Here is a 16,657-nt window from a genome sequence, read left to right on the forward strand (position 1 = left end):
GATTTCTGCTCATGACTGGTGGAATAAAGCACCAAAACCAGACTCAAAAAATACTAATAGCTTCCTAATGTCAAGAGGTAAAGTATCGGCACAATATTAATAAATTAAACACTATAGAGAGATTTAGTTATAGCCAGAATATAGCTCTTATTTTTCTAAACTAAGAAAATCAAATGTTAAGATACATCTTTTGTAAACTGGTTTCAGCACAGAAAGCTTATACTAGCCTCTGTGTTGCTCTGTAAATATTTTTTTCCCTTGATATTTTCATAAGACAAAATTTCAGATAATTCTGTAAATGTACCTGTACTATGAAATATATAGGTTTTTACATACAGTGATTATGCTCAAAGGGAAAGTGAAGAAATACAGCTTGGTATTATTCTCAAAATGCCCAATGGTTTAAATCAGAGACTCAAGCCTTCTGTTGCTAAAATTACATAAAAATATAAATCTAGGATAATTCCATTTAAGAAAAAATGCACAAGAGGAGTGACTCCGAATTTTTCACACTTCTAGAGATATTAAAAGAAATATTAATGGCAGTATACCTTGTAGTGCTGTTTCTCTGACTCATATCATTCACTACTTTATAGGACATTATCACCCAGATCATAGTTCTGTGAACTATCACTTTGCAAGCATAATTTTGAAGTTGAATATCCATTAAATGTGAAGCATGATTATGATGATGATGATAAAAAAAGTAGCCAACACTGAGCATTGTTGAATGCCTTTAAGAAAATAAGTCTGCATGCAAGTGCAAACTGGTCCAATCCATGTCCGGAAACACTTCAGAAATTGTGTTTGAACTTTGCTCCTACAACCAAGAGTAATTTTGTATTCCTGTGTTCAGACTTCACTTCAGCACTAGTTGCCAGGTAGATGTCATTATGTTTATGGGCCTCAAGGCATTTCACCACCAGCGTTTGCTACTTTTTAAATGCTGATTCATTAAATAAAACTTACTGGGTCAAGAGCCACAGTATCAGATCGAAAATTTAAAAGGTGCTTTGGGTACCTGCTTATAACTTTCACCAGTATGCAGTTAAAATGTTGATAATATTCTTCAAAATTATTTTGTATAGCTGCTGATTGTAGTTCATGGATCACTTTCAGATGAGCTGATTTACAAGAAGCCCTCTTCTTCCCATATAAGCAGATATGGCCATGTGTGTTCAGGTATGTAAACTAAAAAAGGAATTCCTTTAACTTGACCAAAAAAAAGTTAAGGCCCTCCAAGTCACTCTACTTTTGAAATACTGGGAAAAACACACTATGTAGACAAGAATTAGACATTTTTAAGAAGGATTAATATAATTAATTGATAACAATTATTTATGTGTCACAGGTACACATACGTGAATATGAGTTGGTGCAGTACCTAACTTTACCCACTTGCTCTACAAAGCAAGAATATTATTTCTATTTTAAATGAAGCAAATACAAATGTATTTATGTATGTTATCTATTTAGCAATCAGCCATCCACAATCATTCATGGCCATCACCGTAAGGTAAGCAGAGGGTCCTGCTTTTTGCAGAGCTGGCAAGTTACAGGACACTAAACAGTGGGTTCAGTGCTGGAGAATTCAGGGCTGCTCTCCCATGCCCAGCAAGACCTGCCTTGCCCCCCTTGTCCTGAATCCCATTTCTGATCCGGTGCATTCCAGGATGTCAAAAATGTGAAGAAGACGGATGCAAGTGGGTGTGTGTTTCTCTCACATCTCAGCCCTCCTAGTGAAATCGGTGATAGGAAATAAAACCCATGTGAACAATTATTTCAATAGAAAAACATAGCAAAGAAGAGTCATATCGATTTTCTCTGTGTTTTATTCATTACTGGAAGATTTTAATTACATAGGACAGTCTCAAATTGTTTTCCAACAAATTATTTCACTAAATAAATGATTTGCCTATTTAATGGTATCATTTTCATCAATTCACTTTTACTGTGAAAGGCCACAGATATTTTTTTACAAGTGATTAGCACTGTTTTTAGTCTTTGTAATCCTAATCTTGGGTAAACAGAACAGATCATGGAACTGGTGTCAGTGTACCAGTGTCAAAATAAAGACTGTAATTACTGTGTAAGTTTAATACAAAGCTGCAACACCAGCTTGGTAAACTGATTTCTGTCCATTTAATGATTCAGTAATGATAAAATTTCATAAAGGTGAAAGCAGAAATTAGAAGGTGTCAGCATTTGTCATAAGCCATAAATTACATGTCTCTGTAATCACGATTACAAATGCAGTTTGTTTGTTAAATAGTATTTCTACACTGTTTCAGTGCCCTTTTCCATCCTTTTAGTCAGGAGAAAATTTCTACTGAGTTTTTTTATTTTTTATTTCAGAGGACGTTCTTGATTTGCATAGTTCTTCGTTCAAACCGGATTTGTTCCAACAGTTTTTCTCGCCTATATTACTACTATTCAAGCAAATCAGATAAGCAGAGATCTTATTAGCGCACAGAGGTCACAGGCCAAACTGGTGTGTTGGGAAGCCCAGAACCCTTCAGCTCCCCCCAGTGTGTCTCCTTGTTCAATTCAGACTGCTGTTTGCACAGATCTGATAAAAATATGGTGTTCCCTGGTTAGATAGGCTAATAAATGTCTGAAAATCATTAAACATTCCAAAAAAACCTGTTCTATTTTACATCTATTGGCTGCCAATCAAGGGCGACTTGAGACTGTTGGAACTATATTGAAACTACTTTTGTTTACTTTTGATATCAACCACTGAGTACACCAAGTTTCATACAAACTATGTTGTACTGTACTAAGCTGCAGCAATAACAATTTGTGCCATGATTCCAAGAGATGTGTCATAAACTAACTGCAGATAAACAAGACCTATATGTAGAATGAAGAAGTTCCAAAGATCATCTGCGTAATAGGTGATTCAGTACAAGATATTCCTGCATCATTCTATCCAGCATTATATTGCATAAAATAATTTTAGAAGCCAAGACTGATGGAACTGCCATTTTTAGGAGCCGTATGAAACTGAGATCATAACATCTTCTAGTCATTAGCACTCAACATATACAGAAGACTTTAATTAGTTACTTGTAGGCTTTAGACAAAACTCGGTTTGAGTGGTTATATTTTAACTACAAAAAATCCATGTGCAAATCCAGCAAGAATCAAAGGAAACCGTGAGTGGCACTAACCTGACACAACCAGGTTTCACCTCAGTGTAGAGGTCATTTGGAGTTATGATTAATGAAAGAACTACAGCAAGAAATTACCTTACACTTTGGGGTGACCTTACCTGACTTTTCCAGAGACAGCTGGCTAGAATAATTGTAAAGTTACGCCAATGCAGTGAAAACTTCAACCTAGCTCAGGGAGCTGAGTGAAGATAGTAAGTTCAAAAAATGGTGAGAGGTACTGTCTCTCTTATATCTAACACAAAGTTGAGATGAGCTGAGTTCAATGACTGGGCCTTCCATATGACAATAATAATCTCTTAAATGACCCACTCCTGACTGGAAATTCATCTACTGTAATTGTATCAGGATGATTCTAAGAGTGACTTTTGAAATATAAATTGCCAAACTATTATTATTGCTCTAGATTTATGCAATCTAATAGCTAAGTGGTTTCAGGAACTGAATCCACTGAATCTCCCCCCACATACGAGACGATTAGCATCCTAGTAGAGTGCAGAGACATATTTTGTACTTAAACTAAAAGCCAAATGAGCTCCTCTACCATTTTTATAAGTGAGTAATCACATCTACTTTTAAGTTAGGGTTTCTACAGCAATTTCATGCCTTGGAGCTACATCCATTTTCAGTTTGATGTGAAATACTGGTGGGCTGCCTAAACAGTCAGCACTTAATTTCTTCAACAGAGGACCAAATTTAACCTCAGTAACTTCCATGTATCTTTAGCGATTTCTTAATTCTAAGAAAATGCTGAACTTGACCTAGAAAATTTAAGGTACAAAATATTCATCAACAGAATTCACAACAAATTGGAAAGTCATCTGTTTCATGTTATATTGTTTTTGCATTTTATTTCTCCACTTCAAGCATTTTTTTCCAAACAATGTTTTATTGTACATTTAGCTTTCTGTCTTCAGTAGACTCTACAGATTCCAGTGATCTTAATTACCAAGTTTGTCTCTTTCTCTTGGATTAAACAGATTTCATTTTTTCCTGCCTCATACTCTTTATCTTTCATGCCACAGACAGATTATTCTTCTTTTATTTTCTGCATGTGTTTCTATATCATGTTTACCCCAAAGGAGACAAGGAAGACAAAGAGTCTCTTAATCAAAGAAATAGCAAATGGTATAATGCCAAGTGAAACGAAGTAAATGCAAGTTTCTGGTTTAAAATTAAACATGCAGAATAAAACTGACTGGAGTTATAAAAAGGCAAAAGTCAACATTATTTTATACAGTTTGATGTTAATTTTCCTGTTCTAAACTGCTCACTGGCACCGAAAGAATGTAAAATACCAAAGATGACCAGATACCTGAGTTCCTTTAGGACAATACAGAAATACAAGGAGGAGTCACTTGGCACCCTACCTTACTTACTCTACCATACCACTCTAAACATAGAATTTATTCCTGAAAAAATCTCATCTGTTCATTTACACACAGTTAGTTCTATACCTTTAGCTTTTTAGAATTATGATGGAGAGAAAAAAAGGTAATGACTATGAATGATTTCTTTACCTCCGAGACTCTGCCAATGGACTGCTGTACATCCTCTGCCACTATTCAATCAATATGTATAAAGAATAATACAATGAGAAGGGGATTGTTAACATCAAATGAAAGAAAATACCCAGAGGAGTATGAGTTTCAGATTTACCCTCTAAAACAAAGCAGAATTTCTATAGCATTTATTCCGAAAGGCAGACAAAAAACAAGTCCACTTGGGACCTAAGACAAAGACACTGAGCTAAGTCTCGAACTTATTTTACTACCTTCATTAAATAAAAAATATTCTTGGATTTCATTTAAAGTAATGATTATTAAACATCATTGCAGCTGCATTTTCTTAAAGGATCATTTGGAAATAAAACATTAATGTCAAAAGCAGCTAATGTTGACGCTAGAAAAAATAAATTAAACATCAAAATCCAAAGCTAAGGTGCCTCTGCTTTCAAGTAGAAAAATATTGTTTTGGATATCCTGACATGTAATTAGAATGCAAGTGAGCAGGTGTGTATGTAACTAACCCTGAATTTAGGATGAACCACTTAAAACAACTGCACAGCCAGATACTCAAGACAAATACTGTGAAATAACACTAATAATACAGAGGTACACTTTATGCATGAGGTGTAGGTATCTGTAAATAGAAAAATAACCACTTAATTTGCAAAATAAAGCAGATGACATAAATGAATATTCCTGTTTTGTTCTGAAAACCTGTGCTGTGATCCTGATTATATCTTCTGTAATTGTAATGCCAACCTCCTAGTCATGTATCTTGTAGGACACAACTCTCCGCAAATATCTCACAGAATGAGAGGGTTTAATATAATGTAGTCAGTTTTCAGAAAGATACTGTATAATATTAACTTTAATGCTGACACTATTGTTATTTCATTAATATTAAGGTGCATAGTGATGACCTCAAGGAGGCAGTTTTAGTCTACATGGTCCAGTCATCATAACCAAAACATTTCTTAGCTTCTGTACCCTAGTAGGCTGCTTATGGTTCCATCTAATTTTCATTAAAATATGAGAGTCTAAGCCTAAAATGTGAGAGACTAAGCCTAAAATATGAGACACTAAGCCTAAAGTTTAGCTGAACAGAAGTGAAGTGCATGAATAAGGAAAAATGAAATGAAATTAATTAGACCACAGAGTAACATTTTAAAAAGAGCAATATAGAAACAAACAAACAAACAATCAAACTTAGTTACTCTTTATTGTATTTTTCTATCTCAGATATATCTGAAATCATGTATTGTAAAATGTTACATTAGAATTAGGTAAAATTAGTTCTGGTTAATCAATATCACTTTTAAACATGCAGATGTATACAACATATATTTTCTGGTGTCCATCCTCAAGAAAACTGAGTTAGTCGAGATTATTACTATGCAGCATAACAAATCATAACATCAGCCATTTACTGGCATTGCCTCTCAACTCTTTATTCTTTGAAGTGCAAAGAAAAACACCGATGCTTGAAAATCATGCACTAAGAGATTCATGGAGGTTGAATTTAAAAGAAAGGACAACAAAAAGAGAGCTAAGGGAGAAAAAAAGAAAAATGTTCCTTTTGGTTCAATTCCTGTTCATTTCTGGGGCTGAAAAAGAGTAAAGCAAGTTGAATAATCTCATTAATCCTATTTACTTAGAAAACCTGCTTAAATGAGGAAGATAAAGGAAAATTCAAGGTAAATGTACTTGGGTAAAGACTGTTACCAGTTGAAATAAAAGTGGAAGCTGAGGTTATGAGGGGGCAGGAAAAATAGGTTAAAGAGAATAATGTGAAAGCTCATTTTGCTGGAATATGCATGTGCTATTCACAGTAAAGGTTCATCCTCAGGAAAAAATCAGTGAAAAAGTTCACACATCAGAAAATACAAGGTAAACAGGAAATGAATAAATGAAATGCAGCAAAAGTGAACAAAAGGACAAAAAAGGCAAACGACAACAGAGAAAATTGATACAATTCTTTTGATGTTGAGATTATTTCAGGTTACAGAGATATAAAAGTCACTGAAGCAAGTTTAAACCTGCTCCAGAATCTCAGACAAATGCATCTGCTTCTCCTCTCTCCATTACCTCTCTAATAACTAGCTGGTGTAGCTTAGCTGTCCAGACCTCACTGGAATCTAAGTAAATAGAATTGCTTCATTTCATTCGGAATCTACAGATCTTGTCCTTAAAATAGTAGTACTGGTCGCAAATGAGATTGTTGCAGTATTATTGTAGGAGAAGAGCACAGTTAGAGCTTTTCACTACACAATTGAAATATTAGTAAATCTTATTAGGAAGATGCAAACTGATTGAGGTATATAATTTCTTAATTTCTACATTATTTGCTACCACATAGTTAAAAAAAAAAAAAAAGAAAACAAACCAATTTTCACTTTTACTTAGGGCTTTACCTATTCATATTCACTTATTGCACTCGAATTCCAGCAGAATTAACTGAGAGTTAACTCCCGCAGTTTTTGAAATGTGTTTGAAACTGCATCTTCACATTACTCTATTATTTAGAAAATTTGTGAAGCATGCTTGATAAGTCTTTATACCCCAATGGTTCTTTGCTGTCTAGGCATGCTAATATACATACCTTGTGCTATGTGTATCACTGCATTGTCTTGTAAGTGTTAATGTATTTAAAATGCAAGCTTTTTTGGAGAAAAGGAATGTGCTGCATGTAATCAAGTTAGGACAGGAAAACTTGCACAGTACAAAAAAAGAATACAGATTTACTTGTTCAACCAGAACTTGATGTTTTGGGGTTTTTTTTTCCAATTTAAGAATCCTTTGGAAAAGAAGAGAGAACAGGGAAGAAGCAGAGACATGGAAAAAGTTGAGTATAAATACATTTGGTACATCTATATATATGCTTGTACACATAAATTCAAGGCATTTTACTTTGAGACGCGAGATATAAGACAGTAAAGAAAATATATGTTGCTTTTAAAATATTTTAAAATATTCTATGCTTCACTTCTAAACTCCTCAAAATGTTATGCCAAAATGTTTACAAGTGGAAAAAATATTAAAAACATAAATTTAATTGTATTAAATGTGAAATTGAATTTAACTTGGATACCCAAAGACAGATAACTTCTTTTCAATATGCTCCAGAGTTACTTTTGGCAAGGTAAAACTTTTCTGCATAATTCCAGTATAATAATTTGAAAATTAACTTTCCACTCAGCATTCATTACAAAAGCAGTATGTTGGAGTAGGATAATAGCAAGATGATGAATTTTAGACACTGCCTTTGAGAATCACCTATACAAAGTCATCCAGTCTCTAAAATTCCTTATCCTCTGTAAAATATCATGTGCACTCCTGGTTCATTTGTTAGTAGGGTGGTCAATGCTAAGTACAGGGAAATGAACATAAAGAAAGTAGAAACGAATGATAACTTATCTGTATGATTTAATTCAAGATTAAAAAAAATAGGTTGAGAAAGGAAAAGGAAGTAGTTTGCAGGTTTTTCCTCCTCTTTACTCACATATTTATTAAGAACTTAAATGCAAATAGATCCATAGCAAAAAAAAAAATCTTAGGGGTGACAGATCATAGAATCATAAAATCATTTTCGTTGGAAGAGACCCTCATGATCATTGAGTCCAACCATAACCTAACTCTAGCACTAAACCATGTTCCTAAGAACCTCGTCCAAATGCCTTTTAAACACCTCCAGGGATGGTGACTCTACTATCAAATGCAAATCATGAGCTTAATAGTTGTCACATGAGCTGCCATGTATTGAAAGTGTTAACTAAGTACAAGTTTACAGGCAATATGCTAAATAAAATAGATATATTGAAGAAAACATACCTATGCAATGGAAAGCAATCAATAGAGAATTTTGAAGATTCAGTTACTTTTTGATAATGTGGGAAAAAAAAAACAGATATTCATTAACTCTCATGAAAAATTGATGAAGGATCTTTTAGGATTTTGCAGGAGTTTTGAATGGCCTCTGTCCCCTCAAGGGTTTAGCTGCCTGGGCTGAGAGAGAAGCCTTTTGGGGACCCTCCTTGTCTCAGAAGTGGATTTGAGCTCAAGTGTTGGGCCTCAGTACTGGCCTGATGTGGTGTCAGCCATACCCGTGCCCAGCCACAGGCCTCCCTGACCCCGACCTGGGGACTCATGTCCTGGCCTGGTCCCAGAATGTGCCCATCCCCATGGCCCTGACCAGCTCTCTGGGTAGCATTTGACCCCACTGATCAGCCCTGGACATGCTGGGTGCCACAGGGATGTGCCAGGAGGGTGAGGGTCCTGCCCCACTGCCACCCTTGTCTCCCTCCTCCTCTGCCCACATGGGGCAGCACCTGCACCAGCTCCTCTCTGGCTATTGCACAGAGTTGTCCGCATCCTGGAAAAGGCACTGAAAACTCACAACTCAAAGGATGCCAAGCAAACTGTCACTAGCATTTGAAAATGATTTTAAGGTTTGAAAGCCTCACCCAGTATGATTTCCCTGTATGTGATAGCAAAGAGATAGCATTTAAAGAAAAGTAGAAATGATAGGCTGCTACTGTTTGCCCAGAAGAATTAGGAAGGGGTTTTGGTCAAGTAGATTTAGAAGGACTTGACCCTCATGGCCATTCAGCTGCAGGGATGGTAAGCCTAACATCTCCTGTCACAGCTTTTCTCCCCTCCTGTGACCATACCTCCCACGAGGGAAAAGCTGAGGAAGCTCTGAGTCTGATCTTTACCTTCCTCCTAAATTTAAATACAATGAATGCCACTTTCTTGATTGCCTGGGGCTTTATTCTGTCAGCAGGGTTTTAAAACAAAGTGGATCCTCAACAGTGAAGCTCATAGAGCCTCAACACTAGACTTTATTGGGGTGAGACTGAGAGTTTTGATATAACTTACACTGAGTTTCAGCACACAAAGTCTAATGATAGTTTGGTAAAGTGATGTAACTTGGCACTTCATATAGAAATTATTACTCCAGCTGGACTACTACCTGTGGGAAAATCTGATGTAATCTTTCAAGCTCTAGTTGTTTCATTCAAAGTATTTAGATACAACCAATTTTGTAAGATAGGTCTAACACTTGTTTGCATTTCCTTCTAGTCATCAGACACAGATATCAGCAACAGGTAATTAGTAAAGCAAAGGGATCAAAATGGTATTGTGTAATCACCTCTGTGAATTTTTATGGACACAGCTGGGCTTTATAGGGGTGCTGAAAGTTTAAATAAAAGTGATTATCTATGAGGAAAAAAGTGATCTGTCATGCTTAAATATAAAGAAGGAGCATGGAACATCACAGGACTGGGACATTCATTAAAAAGTCTATTTTTCCAGTGCTGTGGGACTAATTAGGAAAATAAGTTTTCTCTATGAATTTATCTGGTATCATTAGACTGCAACAGCTGCATTTGTAGACAACCGACACAGGTATGGAAAGCTTTTAAATTACATTTTTCTGTTGCATTTTAAGTGAGAAAATAATCAAGCGATTGGAAAGAAAAATGGCATCCAATGATAAAAGGAAAGAAAAGGAAGAGGGAAGGCAAGTAAACATGCAGCATATTCCTGGCTTTATACCTATAGCAGTTGGAAACATAGAGGCTGCCTCCTAAGTATGTTGGATTGGGGAAATCTGGGGTAAGTGGCCACTCACAGGCTTGAAAATTGTCATCTTGAACTCTTGTGTGTGAGGGAAAGGAAGAGTGAGGATAAAAAAGGATTATGCTAGAATAACCACCATTTGCACACATTGCATTAGTGCTTGTTATAAAAGATGAGGACTGGAAACACACATAAAATCACACATAAGGCTTTGCACTTAATGCCACTGAAAAACGCCTACTGGGATCTTTTCTATATAATCCATTTTTCCATAACTGTAATCTGTAAGCCCTTTTTGGAGACCAACCTTATAATTTAGAGTGGGGAATGATTTCCTCAGTGATCAAGTAAAGAGGTTGTGATCAGTGTAGATTTTAATAAGAAATTCTATCACTTCATCAAAATTACTACTTTATACAGGAAATGAATGGAAATTTTTCTTAGTGACAGTGAAGAGGGTATCTGCACTCAAAAACTGTAAAAGAAGATACACCAGTTCTGTGAACTATCTACAGCTATTGTTGCAGAAGAATTTAATTGGTTTTTAAGAGCTGGGGGAAACAGCACAGCCAGAGAGAGCACACACTGCCATGAATATCGTTGTTCAATTGGAAGAAGGAAAGTTTTGCATATCTGGGAACAGCAGTCTGAAATACTAATACAAAATGCACACCCTTACCATACCTCAGCTTCTGCATGAACATGTATATTAGTATTTTCCCCAGCCTGAAGTTGTTTAGTTTTACATATACAGCTCATTTACAAGCAATCTATTTCAAACTATAAATGTTGGGTATCAAAGATCTGACATTACAAGAGAGGACTAGAAAACATCTCTGGGAATCACCTTTCAATACTGAGAGTGTTCTATCAGCTTGCCTATACTATCAAACCCCATAACAGTACAATCAATTAGGAGAACTAGCAACCTTGTTTATACTGAAAATGGAGACATCAAGTTGAACAGCTGTCAAATCCACCATCATTTCTGAAATAATTTTCTATAGTTAAGTAGCCTTCAGCTATTTTTCTAATATACATATACAAATGTAATGACTGACTTTTAATGACAGTGTGTTTGAGTATCTTACACATACCTATTACACAAAGACATTCTTATATTGTTCTATACACTACAGCTTTGGAATATCAATGATAATATGAAGCAATTGGCCCATAAAAATAAAAGCAGGTCTTTCCACATTTTTCTGTAAGATTCTTCCCACATTTTGTAGTACGTACTGTAACTGTAAGGCTAAACTTAATGTGCTAGAAAATCTAGTACATACTCTTATGAGACTAAACTGCACAGGCCAGAAAAGCAATGCTTGCAGGAATGGACTATACATGGACCTAGCAAAAAAAAAAAACCAAAAATCAAGAGTAAATCAAGAGCAAATTGAGAATATAACTTCAAATCTCTAATATCTCTGTATTATGCATCATCATCAAGATAAACAAAGTTCTTCAGTTCTTCTGAAACAGGCCAAATTAACAGAAATTTCAGAAATTTCAATCAAGCTGATAAAAATCAGCTTCTGAATGTAATGAACACATGGGAGTAGTTGTCGTCAATCAAAAAGCCTTGATTTGCCCTTTCAAGACTGCATTTCTGATACAGTTTCCCTGCTAAATGTTGAAAAATCATCTTACCTTTCAGGAATTGTTTCTGTTCAAATGCAGATACAGTGGGAGGTGTATTAATTCAGATCCCTCCCTACATAGATTTAGATGGCTCACTACTTTAAGATTCTAGTTGTATATAGGTTCAATAGAAAGTGGCCAGCTATTTGTCTTCATATGCTGCCTTAGCAATCGAAATACTTGCAAGAACACACATTTGAGTTTAAAAGCTCAAGCTCCCTCTCAGGATGGCATCAAACACCACAGAATTACAACCTAACAACTTCCCCTACATACCGGGGTGAAAGCCCAGCCTTACTGAAACTCTCAGGGACTCCAAAGGGGAGGGATTTCTCCTTTTAGTTATTTACGTTAACTCTTAATCCACGATTACATACTGCTTAATGCATTAACTACCTCTCACCTTTCACAGCATCAAGTCTAAAAATAACCACTATTGACAATATTAGTTTCACTCTTTAAGGTACTTTGATTTAAAATGAAAATAAAACCCCAGAACTATGTCTCATTTCTCATTTTGCAATGGATGAAGAAAACAATGAAAAGACAGGGGTATCCTGTGATCTTAACACTTGTTATTTACCAAGATTGTTCAATCTTCTGCATAAACATACTATATTAAACAACAGAAAGAGGAACAGAAAAATTATAAAAAAACAGTTGGACATGAACCACCTATAGTTTCAAAAGGGCTGTTATCTAATTAAATTTGCTATTAGAGTCAAGATTACACTTGCTTAAGGCAAACATGACAAATTCACTTATTAATGTTACCAGAATGATATGATCTCATCAAAATCTGACAATGCCAGAAATAATTAATTTATAACAGAGGCCAAGTCCTGCTTTCTGATTCATGTATGAGTTTGATGCTGTAGAAATTCACCCCTAGTTTATCAACCAGGAAAGATCTGTCCCATTGAACTGCTACACTCAGGAGTTTAAGGTAGGAAATATTTGGCCCAAACTCTCTTTCAATAATGCAAGATACAATCTACTCTATGCAGCCAAAGCAAAGCTTTATTGATAAAAGTAGTTTTATGCAAATGCTCAGCTATAAATTACTTCTAAAGAACTGGCACTGCAATGTTCAGACATCTATTTAAAAATGCTATTATATTCTTTTTGGATGCTTATCAGATATCTTATCAGCTAAAGCTTCGTTCATGTGAATTTAATTATTCAGGTTTTTGCTAAGTTCTTTCCTGTTGGAGCTTCTTACAAAGCGATTTCAAACTGTTTCATTTTCTGAATAAACTCAGTAATTCCACGCAACCTTTGCTAGAAGAGAAATAAAACAATGATCAGGAGCTCAGAATCATTTGGTCTTCCAAGCATTCAAAGGATTTTAAACATAGAATTTGACTCTTCCCCTTCTCCCCTTTGAAGGGTGTCATTTTTAGTGAACATTTTAGTAACATGGCCTCAGGTTTCTTCAGATCTAGTGCATTGCACTATTCTGTATAATACTAGAAGTGCAAACAGCTTAAAACAGAACCAAACATCGGTAGTCTGAAGACTTGTGCTTAAGAAAAAATCAGAATCAAGTAAGTATTTTCTGAAAAAAAAAAAAAATGTGATATCTTTCTATTTACATGTCCCAAACCTAGGAATACTATTTTATTCAAGTACTAGTCAGAGTGGAAGATAGAAAAGTTCAGAAAAAATCCATAAGAAAAAGCCTTAGAAATTAAAAACTCAAACCACTCATTTCACATTATTTTAATTACTATTAGTCTTTTTACAGTTAGTCACTATACTCATTATAAACCTTGCAATTTAACAGAAGATGATTAATGCCAAACAGGTTTCTCTCATTTCAGTGATTTTTCTTAGGAGTCATCTAGGAAAGTCTGAAGAAAGGAAGGCAAATTATCTAAGTTGGGAATATGTTTTCATTCCAAAAGAATTTGAATTAATAATTTTTGAGAAGCCCAAAATTTCCTGAAAACTCAAAAACTTTCATTTATATTAAACATTTGGAGTGTATTCAGCCTTAGACACAGGTCTTTATACAGACCTTTATATTTAAGCTCTTACTCTTAAAGGGGATCATCACAGTTTATGAAGCCAGAAATGCAACCAGCTCATGCAGAGACACATACAAAGACTTAATTTTAAGTATTGGGTGTTGAATCCTATCCTTGGTTCCAAATCAGTGAAAACTTTGTTTCTGTTTCTCTTCATAAATATGAGGTAAAGTAAATTCCAACAGGAAATTGGAAATATCAGTTACATATGGTGAAATTTCATCAAAACCAACATATTGTATAAGAAAAGTCTAATTTTAACAAGTCTTTCCTGAAGACAAAAAGATCATCATGGGAAACAAGCAAACAAACACACAAAACCCAACAGCAGACAAAAAAACCTCAGACCTACTCTAGTCCACAGAAGATGGAGAAATAACTAGGAAGTTTCCTTTCTCTTTTTCCTTTAAGACAATAATCTTAATGGATATAAGACAGAACTAAATCCTTATGAACAAGTACTCAATAATAAATCATTTCAGAGCTCATTGAAAAGTTACAACACAAATGTTAATTACTGGAGGAAGGACCTTAACAGCAAAGAGGCACTAAAATAAGAAAAATATTAATACTAAATATAAAGTCGTTTTCCTACCTGTGTGCAGACAAATTACTGAGGTACAAGGTGTATTTTTCTTCAGCAGACAGCCCATCCATCATCAAGTAAAAAACATGAAAATTACTTTGCTTGAGAGGTTGCATAATGACACGAGACTTCTCCAACATGTATGTATAAATCCTAGCTGATTGAGAAACAAACAAGTAAATTCATCATTATACTGATTGCTCTAAACTTATGTATGTTAAACCATTCACCATTGCAACACTGAAGAATAAACGATGTTTCTTATAAAACAGTCTGAAGTGAGCATATCAAAAGTATTACCATTCATTATACCATGGCTTTCTATACCAATCACATATAAACCCCTACTTCCATTAAAATTACTGGAACAAATGTCTTAGTCTCTTATATCATCTTTAAAATTACCCAGTTTTAAAGATAATAATGTACTCTGTTTTACTTATTTGAGGAACCAGTCATCATATTTGGGAAGACTTTCTAAGAGACAAGCTGTTAGTCACCTTACTGATGTATGGCCATCTGAGCACTGGCATCTATTCTAAGCTCCTTCTTAATGAAGAGAGATAGATGCAAGAGAGATTCAAGACATCTTGGAAAAACTGCACTTGGAACCATTTCTTCTTCCTCTGTTGGCAATCAAGAATGCTCAGATGAATAGTTTAGATTAACCACCTAACTTCTAGATGGCTACCTCTAGATCGCTACAAAGAGCCAAGTCCTCTGCAAACTGGTCATCAACAAGCTCACTAACTTGTGCCTGGGGAAACATGGGTATCTAAGACAGGTTATGATGCCAAATGAGAACCCATGGCAATCAGCATATCTGGGAAGAAGGTGAAGGAAGATGAACCTGACCACAATTTGCCTACAGAAACGCTGATAACAGGATCACACATAACCTGAAGCTCACTAAGATTCTGAAAGAGGCAAAACACAGAAGCAGAGGAAATATTGAACCCTCAGATCCATTCACCTGCTTCACCAGATTACAGGCATTTTAGAGGTATTTGTGAAGAGACAGAAGGAGATTCACTGGTTTGGGCAGTCTATCCTTCAGCCCTCCACTGAGTGAGGGCCGAAATTTAATGAAATTTAATGAAATACAACAAGGGCAAGCGTAGAGTATTGCATGTGGGCAAGAACAACCCCAGGTTCCAGCATAAGTTGGAGAATGACCTGTTGGAGAGCAGTGTAGGGGAAAAGGACCTGGGGGTCCTGGTGGACAGCAGGATGACCATGAGCCAGCACTGTGCCCTTGTGGCCAGGAAGGCCAATGGCATTCTGGAGTGTATTAGAAGGGGAGTGGTTAGTAGGTTGAGAGAGGTTCTCCTTCCCCTCTACTCTGCCCTGGTGAGACCACATCTGGAATATTGTGTCCAGTTCTGGGCCCTCAGTTCAAGAAAGGTAGGCAACTGCTTGAGAGAATCCAGTGTAGAGCAATGAAGATGACTAAGGGAGTGGAGCATCTCCCTTATGAGGAAAGGCTGACGGAGCTGCATCTCTTTAGCTTGGAGGAGACTGAGGGGTGACCTCATTAACGTTCATAAATATGCAAAGGGTGAGTGTCATGAGGATGGAGCCAGGCTTTTCTTGGTGGCAACCAATGATAGGACAAAGGGCAATGGGTGCAAACTGGAACACAGGAGGTTCCACTTATATACGAGAAGAAACTTTTTCACAGTGAGGGTGACAGAACACTGGAACAGGCTGCCCAGGGAGGTTGTGGAGTCTCCTTCTCTGGAGACATTCAAAACCTGCCTGGACACATTCCTGTGTAACCTCATCTAGGTGTTCCTGCTCTGGCAGGGGTATTGGACTAGATGATTTTTCGAGGTCCCTTCCAATCCCCAACATTCTGTGATTCTGTAGACACCACCCTGCAGTTCCAGATGTGGCAGACTAAAGAGAACAAGAGAACACCAGACTGTAGCTAGAGGTCAGGACCCTCCCTGTGAGCGAGGACCTGATTCCATTTCCCACTTACCCCACTGTTCATACACTTTATCTCATTATTGCTTAAATACTAGCTGTGGTGCAAAGACCAGAAGCATGTCCCTTCACACAAAACTGAGCACCCCCACCACTAGGATGCAGTACATTCTGTGGTAGATTGATGCTTTTAAATCTCTGTAATAT

General features: G+C 36.1%; 1 protein-coding gene across 1 annotated transcript in view; it reads right to left on the reverse strand.

Annotated features, from left to right (window-relative positions):
• The window catches only part of MYO16 (myosin XVI), a 379,702-nt gene that overhangs the window by 140,448 nt on the left and 222,597 nt on the right, over positions 1–16,657 (reverse strand). Inside the window, exon 16 of the mRNA XM_082054681.1 lies at positions 14,531–14,678. Within this exon, the coding sequence (XP_081910807.1) occupies positions 14,531–14,678 (148 nt within the window). The remainder of the gene's footprint in view (positions 1–14,530; positions 14,679–16,657) is intronic.

The sequence above is a fragment of the Streptopelia decaocto genome, assembly GCF_964273445.1.
Source record: "Streptopelia decaocto genome assembly, chromosome: 1".
Classification (NCBI taxonomy): domain Eukaryota; kingdom Metazoa; phylum Chordata; class Aves; order Columbiformes; family Columbidae; genus Streptopelia; species Streptopelia decaocto.